Source organism: Botrytis sinoallii (genome assembly GCF_014898435.1).
Source record: "Botrytis sinoallii strain Bc 23 chromosome Unknown BSIN_025, whole genome shotgun sequence".
NCBI lineage: Eukaryota > Fungi > Ascomycota > Leotiomycetes > Helotiales > Sclerotiniaceae > Botrytis > Botrytis sinoallii.
Window position 1 is genome coordinate 439,714 of NW_024066052.1, and position 12,564 is coordinate 452,277.

At 46.4% G+C, this 12,564-nt stretch overlaps 2 protein-coding genes across 2 annotated transcripts; one reads left to right on the top strand and one right to left on the bottom strand.

Annotated features, from left to right (window-relative positions):
* Window positions 1-254: 254 nt before the first annotated feature.
* On the top strand, window positions 255-5,213 carry EAF02_010441 (uncharacterized protein; the record flags this gene model as incomplete). Its single annotated transcript, XM_038906489.1, has 4 exons — window positions 255-878; window positions 934-4,599; window positions 4,653-5,038; window positions 5,093-5,213. 4 exons carry the CDS (start codon window positions 255-257, stop codon window positions 5,211-5,213), a joined length of 4,797 nt encoding a protein of 1,598 aa, XP_038753753.1.
* Window positions 5,214-7,299: 2,086 nt separating this feature from the next.
* EAF02_010442 (uncharacterized protein) lies at window positions 7,300-11,475 on the bottom strand (the record flags this gene model as incomplete). The annotated part of the gene is made up of 3 exons (XM_038906490.1): window positions 7,300-8,982; window positions 9,046-10,498; window positions 10,550-11,475. The coding sequence occupies 3 exons, from the start codon at window positions 11,473-11,475 to the stop codon at window positions 7,300-7,302; spliced, it is 4,062 nt and encodes a 1,353-aa protein (XP_038753754.1).
* Between the last annotated feature and the right edge of the window lie 1,089 nt (window positions 11,476-12,564).

Here is a 12,564-nt window from a genome sequence, read left to right on the forward strand (position 1 = left end):
TTTGAGAGCGATTAATTTCTGCCCACTCAGGAAGAAACATAACCACAAATCCTCTCTCCACTCAACCTTTACTTATCGATTTAATTCAAGAAGATTCTTTTTCTTGTTAATAGATTTCGATTCTAATTCAATATCGACCGTCTGCGAAGGCATACCACCCGTCATCCACACCTATCGCGATAACGTCATACAATTTAATTAAAATCCCTTCCTACGAAAAGATACGAGGTCACCTTCGACAAACAGTTCACCCTATGACTTCCGTTCCTCAACAATCTCAAAACCAAAGCCAGGCCTCAAACACCACTAGCGCGTCGCAGTCGACCCAGTCGTACGCTTCTACCGCAAAGAAGGCAGTCTCGTCGCCACCTATCGCGACGAGCTCCTCGACTCCATCACCCGCCGTGGCTGTCGGAGGTTCTGCGCCGGTACAGCAACATGGAAAATCATCCTCTATCTCGCCGGTAAACGGTAGAGCTTCGATTCCTCCAGCTGTACCGGCAGTTTCTGCACCTGCTATCGCCCATAGCAATGCTGCAGTTAATGGTGGTTCGACTGACCACAGCCGTAAGAGTTCGGTTACAATCAGCGCAAACGGTCCCGCAGGTTACGTGCCCAATGGAGGTCCAGTCGGTGGTTCCAGAAGTGGTATTCGATTTGGAGCATTAATGGATTCTCCTGCCGCTTCTCACAGCATCCCACAAATCTCTCAACCCGCCTCGGAACCAATTCCAATTCCCGGAAACAACCCAAGAGTAGTTTCGCCAGCAACCTCGCCATCTCCTATTCCTCAGCCAACTGCAAGTGGTGGAAGACCCCCATCCGGAATTTCTCAACAAGGAAACATGACTTTTGGTAGTTTAGGCAACGATGGTGATGTAAGTATCATTCCTCACAGGTTCATGGCACATTTACTGACTTGCTTCTCTTTAGCGACACATGCGACAAGCAGTCTCCCAAGGACCTTTAGCACCTAACAGTCAAGCAGGCGGTCACCTTCGTCGTGAATCATCGCATTCGGCACAAAGTGACAACAATCAAGGCCCAGGAGCTGGACGTGGTGGCTATCAACAAGGTGGTGGTCGTGGACGTGGTGGATTCAACCAACAATATACAGGTCATACTGGTTTCCCTCCACCAAACCCACCACAATTCAGAAACAACCAAAATGCCGGACGTGGTGGCATGCCTCCTTTCCAAAACCAAGGTCGCCCACAGTACCAAAATTCTCCACACCAAGCCGCTCGAAGCCCAGCCCTTTCGAACTCCATTCCCGGCACTCCTAACATGAACCAAGCGATGCCCATGCAAAGTCCACAACCATTCAACGCTCATGCTTACTATCAGCCATCTCACATGGGAGCTCCTCAAGTACAACAAGGCTATCAATACCCGGTAAACCAATGCCCTTCTTACTCCAGCGATTCTTTCTCTTGTCCAACGTTCAATCGAGGCGGCGGTGGTGCTGGTAGTAGAGGCAAGAAGTGGTCTGATAAGTCTTCAGCCCAACATTACCGAAAGCCTTCAACAGAACTTTTTGGTCACAGCTTCACTACCTACCATGAACAGCCGTTCCCCCGTGGAAGTAACGGTCAAGGTATTGCCAGAAATAGAAAAGGATCCATGCAGTCGGAGCACCAGGAGAATGGCTTTCCTGTTTCCAACCAACAGTTGAATTTGCCCTCACCTCCAGCCAAGGATTCAGTTATTCCGAAGAAACCTGCAGATCTAAGTTCTACGGACCCAAGCCTCCCCCCTCTCCCTTCTGCTACTCCCTATTTCAACGTTTCTTCTAATGTTTCAAATATTGATTTCTCGCCAGCTTCTGGCAACTTTGACAAATTTCTAACAGGTACACAGACTCATCCCTACGGTCCTTACCCCGGTATGCCTTTAATGGGTGGCCCTCCAACTTTCCAATATCCTCAAGCTGGTTACATGCACTCCGTTCCACCCCAATCACCGCAACCAGGCTACAACCAACCATATATCGCTGGTCAGTATACACAACAGGCACCACAACCTATGTCCCGCAATTCGTCTCAAATGTCTGAACATCGACCAGCTTCTAGCATGGGCCAAACCCAAGTTTCTATGATCGCACCGACCACTTCACATACACCTCAGCCAAAGCCTGTTGCTCAAAACACCTTCTCTAGACCAACCCGCAAGAGCGCTGCTATTGTCATTAAGAGACCTGACGGTGATGTCTTGAATGTTGACGCAATCAAGGCACCTGCTTCTCCAGCTCCTAGCAACAGAACTAGAACACCACCTGTCATTGCTTCTTCTACACCAACACCTCCACCAAAGTCCGCTACTCCTCAACATGCTCGCACTGATAGCTTGGCTACCAAGTCTGCTGAAGAGATTCGTCAAGAGATGCAAGAAAAGGTCAAGAAAATGGCAGCAGGTGACAAGGTCGACGAGGGCAAGAATGAGGAGGCTGCTAAGGCTGCTGAAGCCGCCGCCGCCGCTGAAGCCAAATTGAAGGAAGAAGCCAAGGCCGCCGAAGAAGCCAAGGCAAAGGAAGAAGCAGACGCGAAAGCTGCTGCCGAGAAGGCCCAAAAGGAAGCTGACGAGGAGTTGGAGCGACAAATTGCCGAGATGGAGGCAGCTGAAGCTGAACGAGAGAAGAAAGAAGCCGAACTTCTCGAGAAGCGTAACGCCGAGAAAGCAAGACTCGCCGCCGAGAAAGCTGAAGCCGACAAGGCCAATGCAGCAGAAAATGACCGCAAACTCAAGGAGCAGGAGCGCGAGATGGAGCGCCTCGAAGATGAAAAGGAGAAGAAGAGAGCCGAGGCGGAAGCCAAGGCCAAAGGTGGCGATGCTAAGAAGGATGAGGAGACCCCAGATACTCTCGCTACAAAGCTTTCAAAGGCTACCCTCGAAACCGACAGCGGTGCATCAACTCCTACTTCTGATGACTCCATGGGTCCACCTCCTAAGACACTTGCTGCCGAAAAGCGAGGCAAGCCTGCTGCGCTTAACCTTGCACCCCTTAACACCAAGCCTGTTGAGCCACCTCAACCTAGTGCAGCTCTCCAGTCGCTCAAGTCTGCCCGTTTCTTGGCTGTTCTTGACTCCTCTATCTATCCACCCAACATCAATTCGCCAAACCCTGCTTTGAACTCTGCCGCCAATGCCAAGGGCAAGACCTTCAAATACGACAAAGAATTCTTGCTCCAATTCCAAAAGGTATTCACCGAGAAGCCATCCATGGAGTTCGAGTCACAAATCAAGGCCCTCATCGGAGATGATCCAAGCTCTGCCAGACCTGGTGGATCACAGAGAACACCTGGTGGTATGGGTCCTCGAGGATCAAACCGTGGTGGCGGAAATGCTGTTGGTCAATTCACTATGGGTCAATTTGGTGCTCAAGGCGGAAAGACCCTTCCACCAGGCACTACAAGCGAAATGCGTTTTGCTATGTCTCAAGGCAATATGGCACGACCAGCTATCAACAACCCTATGGCTTCATTCCAACGTCCCGGTGGAGCTTTCCCCGGTGGTTCTATGCAACGAACCAACTCTACCAACTCTATGCCACACTCCCCACGTCAAGCAAGCAGATCCACTCGTGGTGGTAGCAAGCGTGAAGGTGGTTACCAAGGCAGTAACGCCAAGCAAGAGGCCCAAGCCGCAGCAAAGATGCCTCTTACCAGCGGTATGGAGATCAAGCCCATTCAAATTTCTTCCACTGGTTGGAAACCACGCAGTGTCGGTCAAACTCAAACAGCTACTGGTGCTGCTGGACCTACACCTGGTGCCACTCCAGGCGCTGGCCACATGGATCCTGACATGGTCCAAAGAAAGGTCAAGGCAGCTTTGAACAAGATGACTCCTGAGAAGTTCGACAAGATCGCCGACCAAATCTTGGCTATTGCTGCACAGTCTAGAGACGAAGCAGATGGCCGCACATTGAGACAGGTCATCCAACTTACTTTCGAGAAGGCCACTGACGAAGCCCACTGGGCTTCCATGTATGCCAAGTTCTGTAAGCGTATGTTAGAGACCATGAGCCCTGACATCAAGGATGAGAGCATCGTCGACAAGAATGGAAACATCGTCTCTGGTGGTAACCTTTTCCGAAAATACTTGCTCAATAGATGTCAAGAAGAATTCGAGAGAGGTTGGAAGATTGACTTGCCAGAGAAGCCCGAGGGTGAACGCGAGGATGCCAAGACTGAAGAAGCTGCTATGCTCTCAGACGAGTATTATATCGCTGCTGCTGCCAAGAGACGTGGTCTTGGTCTTGTTCAATTCATTGGTGAGTTGTACAAGCTTAGTATGCTTACAGAGCGTATCATGCACGAGTGTGTCAAGAAACTCGTGGACTACAATGGTCTTCCTGACGAAGCTGAGATTGAGTCTCTGACCAAACTCCTCAAGACCATTGGTCTTAACCTTGACAGCACCGAGAAGGGTAGACCATTGATGGATGTATACTTCGCTCGTATTAATGCCATGATGGAGCAACCTGAGTTACCAAGTCGTCTCAAGTTCATGCTTATGGACATTGTCGATCTTCGTAAGAAGGGATGGGCTTCAAAGGAAGCAAACAAGGGTCCTCAGACACTTGATGAAGTCAGAGCTGCGGTAAGAGTCTCCTCACAAATTTTGATAAGTGATGATATACTAATTGATTATAGGCCGAGGCTGCTGCTGCTGCAAAGGCTGCCGAGAACTCTAGGAGTCAAAGAGGTGGTGGTGGAGGACGCATGCCAATGGGTCGTGGTGACGGAAGAAACTTCTCTGGTGGATATGGTAACCAACCTCCTCCTGATTACCAGAAGAACACTGTTGGTATGGATGACCTTCGTCGTCTCACAAACAAGGGTGGTGCAAGCCGAAACACCAATGCACAGATGTCATTCGGACCATCATCTATGTTTTCTTCAAGAAGCAACAGTGGCCGAAAGATGGGACCAGGAGGTTCCTTGGGCAGAACAGGTGAAGACTCTGGAGCTTCTTCAAGAACAGGCACACCCCCACAAGACAAGGATAGGAAATCAGCTACTTCCGCAAATGCGTTTAGGTTCGTATATTCTATTCTTGACAATCCATTGACGCTCAACTAACTTTACCATAGTCTACTAGCAGGATTAGGATCCGGCGAGACAGAGAATCCAGCATCTCCTCCTTCTACTCACACTTCTCCAGTATTGTCGAAGTCCACAGCAGCTTCTGACAAGAAGGAGGGTGATGCTTGATCATTGAGCATTAACAAAAGTGTTTAATAAAACGGATCATTCTAATTTCTGTGCATAGACGGCGGGCTAATCTTGCATTTACGGCGGGGCCTATCTTCAAAGGGTGTCTTAAAAGTTCCTCATTCTGTTCACTGTGATACCTCAGATTTCACACATTAGACTAAATTCCGTTATCATCAGATCTTGTTTTCGGTCATCTTTCTAATGCATTATCCGGTATTTGGTGCGTGGGACAAAATGGGATGCTTTTTATCTGCAAATTTCTTTGGCTGGCAGGGGTTGGATTTGGACGGCGATATGGTTGGTAGCCGATCACGACCTCTAAAAGCTTTTTATTCTTCTGTCCATATTTTTTTTTTCGTCTTTACGTGGCTCTAATGATCGATGACCCGGCTTGCTTCAATGCATCCATACGATGGTCTACGACTGTTACGCTTCAGCTTTTGCGTTTTTGTTTTATTTGCATTGGCGCTGTTACGACTTGATACCCTAATGTTATCTCCGCAAAGTAAGGCATGGGGCTTCAAGGTTGTTGCGCAGTGATTATGAGGGTTTTCTCTGATAGTCTGGCTGGCTGGTGGCGGTTGGTCTTGAGTGAAATACAGAGCAACAGAACATGGAAGGGCTTGTCTTGTTCTGGAGCTGGGAGATGAATCTATTGTGAAAGCTGTGGATTTGTGTCAAGGGGGTATTGGAGGTCCCTGCTTGTGGGGAGGAACGCAGGATGGATGCTCGGAAAACCTTGTTGTACAATTATAATCTCTTTTTTCTTCGTCATTGGTTCTTTAACTTTCTTCTTTTCTTTTTCATCATGCCAGCCAGCTGCAGTTAGTCAGAACGAATGAAATTTATGAAATTTATCTATGCTCCTTGATGTGAACTGTGATCTTGGGCGACTTGAATGTGATTGTTTGCTTGAATCGTTGGGCTGCACTGCAACTGCAGATGGAGTTCTTTGTACAATTCTGGATTTTATCTACATTATGTGTGTGAGACTTGGTTGAAACTACATCATGTATGTCACGCATTTATAAATTCCTCCTTACCCATCTCTCTCTCGCTCTCTAGATCTCCTCACCGCAAGTTATAGACGACAAAGGTACTCACTCACTCACCCACTCACTCACGCACGCACTCACTCACCCACTCACCCACTCAACTCACTCACTCACCCACTCACTCACTCACTCACCCACTCACTCACTTCCTGCATCCATCCAAGCCATAAACAAAACAGAAACAGTCAAATCGAATCCAGCATAAAATAAGTAAAAATCCAGTTTATTTATTTTCAAAATCCCAACATCTTATCTTCATCTTCATCTTCTATTTCCTGTTTCTGCATCTGCATCTGCTTCTGCTTCTGCTTCCCTACAATTCAAATATTCATGTCATCAATCCATCCATTCACCCCATCACCCATCCACCCATCCATGCAATCTCAACTCTCCTCAAACCCCATCTTGGGCCCACCCCCTAAATGCAAACCAAACCAAACCAAACCAAACCAAACCTTGCCTCCAAAAAAGAAATACCAAATCGCTCCACGCACTCCATACACCAAACCACGCCAACTACGCCTGTCAGCCAACCAATTAGATAAATCGATGAATTCACGCCCGTCTATCCGTCCGTACGTACCACCCTGACTAATTAACTACCTACCTACCTACCTAGATAGGTAGGTAGGTAGCCTAAGCAACCTATGTCTATGCTAGATAAATTTTGAAAATACATATTCGGAAGCGGAAATGCGGAAAAAGAAGCGAGTAGGATTTTCGCTTTGCGCGATATTTCCCTTTTACGCGAGAGAGAAAAGGGAAAGAGAAAAGGGAAAGAGAAAAGAGGAGAAAGAAAACGAACGTCGTGAAGAAAATTTGTTCTTTGCTACTTGGTTTTTGCCAATTGATGTAGAGTGTATGATGGATGCATCACCACATCTCACTCATCATCTCTCCGTTTCTCTCTCTCTCTCTCTCTCTCTCTCTCTCTCTCTCTCTCTCTGTGTGTGTCTGTCGATCTCTTGTAATCGTACATATCCATGCATATATCCATGCAGCCATCCACTGATTTGAACCACATCAACTCATATTGAAGCATTATTTACTTCATTTCCCACCACTCTAATATCCGTGACACTTCTCTGACGTTCTGTCCTTACGCCTTCACTCCCACTATCTTCTTCGTGTCTTGGACCTCTTTGTACTCTCTCCATCTCCCTTACCCCCATCTCCCTCCCCGCTCCTTCCCTTCCTCCCATCCCCACTCCCATCTCTACCTCATCATCACTATCCTCATCCAGCACAATGCGTCTAAGAACCCTCTTCTCGAAAAGTTCAATAACGAACCTCCTCATCGGCAATCTGAAATGATGATATTCCAACAGTATCATAACCTTCTTGAAAAGTCCCACCTGTTTAAATGCATCCCCTTGATTCTCCTTGATTTGTATCAGCTCCCCGATTGCCTTTTTGTGCAATATCATATTTCCTAGATTTTCCACCAGTTCTAGGATACGTTGATTTATGTCTCGATCATCTACTCTCGCTTTATCGATTTCGATTTTTTCTTCATCTGTGATTACTATGTCCGAGATGGTTTTATGTTCCCAAGGTTGGTAGGAGAAGAATTTGTTCAGGTTTTGAGGAATGCAGAGGCCGAGTGAGACACCTAGAGAGCTGGTATTTGAATCCCACCCATGTTCAGAGAGAATTTCAAGTCCATGTCGACTACGCGAAATGAGCCCCAAAACAAAAAATGCGGTACCGCGTAGACTCATGATTTGATGTTCTTCAGCAATCTTGACGATTTGTTCGACGACATCTGATTCTTCTAAGAAAGGCGCACCTAGCTCCATGGATCCTACGTTTCCAACTGCCCAAAGACATCCTTTGATTTTGAGAATGAGTTCTGGATCATCGGCTAGCATACCATATTCACGGATAGTGCAAGCGAATTCCTCAAAATGCCCTTTATCTTGAAGAAGTTTGCAGCCTTCTTTTGTACGAGTAAGTTCTCTGTAGAAGTGAGGAGGAACTTGTGCATCGTTTTCGCCCTCGAGATCAAAGTTATCTTCGTCCATACTCATCCTATTTGAAGATTCTTCGGGCATTTCTACAAAAGATTTTGCCAAGCTTGCCTCGATAACTCCGACATAACTATCATTTCGTCCTAGGAACCAATCGTCCATTTCATTGCTGATATAATCCAGTCCGTCCAAATAATGATATCCAATTGACGTGGAAAGGAAACGTAGTAGTAAAGGAGCACCGATTTCTCCCAAATGGTCTAAAGCTGGACGACACTCCACAATAAATTCGAGATAGCTCTTTCTATTACAAGCTTCCTCAAGAATCTTGATAGCAGTTGCACAGACTTCAACCTCTGGATCGTAAAGTTGGGTGACTAAAAGCTCGATTGCCCATTTATAGTCGGTGGTCCCTGTGGCTCGACTTGAATATTTACGTAGGACGTTCGTCGCATGTATACGAATCTCTTTGGATCCTGCAGTCAGAGCCTTAGATAAGAGGACTCTCGGGTGTCCCGGTAAATTATAGTCAAAATTTGATAAGAGCAACCTAATCAAATCGGGACGTTGCTTCAAATCGATTATGTGATACATCATATTGATCATTCGCCAACGATCGAGCATTTGCAACCCTTTTGGATCGCCAGTCAAAGTTCCGAGCATAGCAAAATAACCGCATGCAAGAGTTTCTGAGAGTCTTTCCTTTGAGAATGTCGGTTGAGAAGCGGTGAGGCCACTCGTCTGCTAGGTGTTAGTATACAAGATAATCATCATAATCAGGGAGGGGGGGGGGGGGGTTGTTACCGGGTCACATTGAGCTAGACATTCTGCAATTTGTCTGAGTAGCTTGTTGTCCGCCAAGTATTTGACTCCTTCCACGGTTTGAAGGAGAGTGTGCATGAGTGCACAACCGACCTTGATATATTTTTGATTTATCCTTGTGTTTCTGACTTCAGAGAACTTGTACTTAAACGGCCGATAGAAACTCATTATCCTTTTGATGAACTTTGAGGCTTTCACAGCTTCATCTAGCCGCTTGCCGTTTGTGAGCGGGCCCTCGATGATTCGCAAGATAATATCCCACTTCCACTTAATAGGATTTGTGCTGGCCAAAACTTGAGATTCAACCAATAGCTGTCTGAATGTTGTCTCGTCAAACGAGACGTTAGGATTACTTTTAGGCTGATCTCCCAAGCTTGACAAGTTATCGTGACTATTATTTATCGAAAGAGTTGTCGAGATGGATGGAGCTGATCTATACAATGTCCGACTCACACTGCTGATTTGATATACCGTGCTAGTGGCCACAAGTCGTCCATCGTTCCCGAATTGAGATGCAGCAGCGAACAATCCGGGAAGTAATTGAAGTTCGGCACTCCAGCTTGATGGCAATAGTTGACTCGCAAGCTTCAAGGTTTCTCCAATGAGCAGAGTAGTTTTTCGCTTTAACATCGCATTGTCAGTATCTGAGGTCACCTGCAACAATCCTTCAACCATGCCAGCATTTATTAGCACTGCTAGTAGAAGCGCTGTGTAATGATCGACGAAACTTTTGTCGCCTGATTCATCATCGGTCGCTGACTGCGCCGATGCCTTTGCCGGTGCTGTTTTGAGGTTTGCAACTCTTCCATAGGTAGTGAGACGCCTGCCAGCGAGGAAAGAGGTTGCCCAAAAAGGAGACTTGATGCGCAAGATTCCATAAAGCATATCTATGACAGTCTCGCGTACAATGGGATTGGGGAGGATCAAGCATGATATCAGTGATTTGATAGCTCTGAAGTCGTACATAGACAATGTCATAAGACCAGGCCATGAATTCATAGCATATGAAATGGCCTTTGAGTTTTGCTTCAAAATTTCTTCTTTCACAAACAGGGAGTCGGTGAAAGAAGTAAAGAGAATTTCTAGCTCATAACCCGATCGCAAATACTGCCGTCTATGAGGAGAATCAAGCAAAAACAGAAACGCTGCTGTTAAACTCTCAGAAGCGTCGTAAGTACCATCGCCTAGAGCATCGGCAAGAGGTCTAAGACCACCAGAGGCAACGACAAGACCTGGATCGCGAACCATGATCTCAGCAAGTGTCTCTATGCAGATAGCTTTGAGTCGATCCTCCTCATGATCTGCAACTGAAGCTATAGTTCTTACCACGGCCCTAGAGACCTCTTTTATGCCGTCTTTTACATCTAGAAATGCTCGGATAAATTTCAAGGCCTGCTCTCTTTCCACGTCAGAAGTTCCCTTCTTGATGAGTGATCTAAGAACTCTTTAGTATTAGACATGAATATCTACCAGATTCAGTACTTACACGACAACAAGATTATCGGTGTTTAGGCTGCGAATCTTTTGTAAAGAGCTGACATCCGAAATTGCATATCTTGTCATGCGATATCCTGCAGCGACAACCTCCCGGCTCCCACTCAGAAGCATAACTTGCATTCTCAAGCCAAATACTGACCAGACTAGATCATACTTCAAGGTGGGGTGACGCTTGAAGAGCTCAACCAGATCGTTTGCATGACCAACGTAGTAATCCGGAGTGAGACCTTCCACCTCTAGAGCTTGTAATATTTCAGCTAAGACATACGTTGGCGACTCTGTAGGCTCATCTGCTGCTTCTGAGCCCCCCATACTTTTAGAAGCACTTGGAGGTGACCTCACACCATTACTTTGGAAGAGAGCATCCATTCGACTGCGCGTAGGAGTGGTGGGTGGTTTAGGCTTTTGCATTTCCGTAATTTTCAATCTCAAATCTCTGATCTTCTGGTTGGATATATTCAGCTCCGCTTCCACCCTTTGTCTTTGCTCTTTCGTCTGCTTTGCTTTCTTCGTATTCAGCGCCTCCAACATATTCTCACTGCCCTCTTTTATTTTCATTTCCCTACTCAGCATTTCGCGTAAATTCGACAATATCTTCACCGGCGTCGTACTATCGTCTTCGTCCAATCGCTCCAAGTTTACCATGGAAACATTTGTATCGAGAGCCGAAGCTTGCCGTGGCATTTGGCTACGCATTGTCGAGCTGAAGCTTCCCGGGGCGGGAGATGGCGCGAGAGAGGAACCACGAGGCGCAAATGCGGCTGTTGAGCTTGAGGCCATTCGCGAGCCATTTTGACCTGGTGGTTGCAGACCCCCAGGTTGATCTAAACTCGTCCTCCCGGCATATTGTTGTGCGTATGTGTTTTTCTGGGCAGTCGTCACAGACGAACCCAGAATGCTCGATGGTCCAACCATCTGCCCATTCGAGAGGTCGGGGTCAACGTTCTTCGTGCGGGGGTGACATAGGTGGTGCAGTTAAGGGACCGACACAAAAGTCATCCAGGTACCTATGCGAGAACGGGAGATACAGTTGTAGTGCAATGGATTTCGGTCCAGCTAAACGCTATTCGTGGGCAATACAATATATGCTTGTCGTGGTATGTGTGGAGGTTCCGCAGTCGATATGGGCACCAAGCTTGTAGATAGTGAAGTTTGAGGTGTCGCTGTACTAGAAACTGACTAAAGATTGTGGGGAAATAGAGGTATCAAACAGCTTCTTTGGAAATTCTGAAATTAAAAAAACTGTTGGATTGTATTGCGACGAAAGGTTTATAGAATATTTAAAATGTTTCATCAATCAATTCGGTCTTTAACGCCCCCATTCCCGCAGATAGATAGATGATGGGGTGTAAAAATCACAACACAGACCAACCAGACCAAGAGGACCATGAAGACATCGCTAACAAATTGCTTTTGGTGTTCATTTTATGGGGAAATCGTTCATGGACAGATGGATAGATACATTCATTACATTTCAAACTCTTGTGGATACTGGTATTTGTATCTATTTCTTCTTCTTATTTATTGTCCGGATACGTTCCTACTCTAGATGGTTATGATCCAGCTCTAGAAATGAAAGATATAATCGAAATGTTGAAACGTTCATCAGGAACGCTTGGTTGCTAGGCGTACAGACTGGATGAATTGTACGGAATGGTGCTTCACGCCTCAAGATAATGTGCGAAAATACCCTCCTTCAGGAAATCAGACTTCTTTATCAATGAACATTGCAGTAGTAACTCTATATCAGAACGGCAATAGTCTGATAAGAGAATCTCATGGTAACCCCGTTCCCGTTGTCTATCAGATCTTCAGTTCATCATGATAGTTCCAAGAAGAGAGACCGACCGCCTTGTCGCTCTTTTTAAGGAGTTGTTTGATCTCTCTGTATACAACCTTGGAAACCCTCGACATGACCTTCACAGTCTTCTTCCATCATTGAAGCGGCATCAGATTAGAACCATCCAAAGCTTCCAAGTTGCATAGTGGGGTCCAATGAGACAT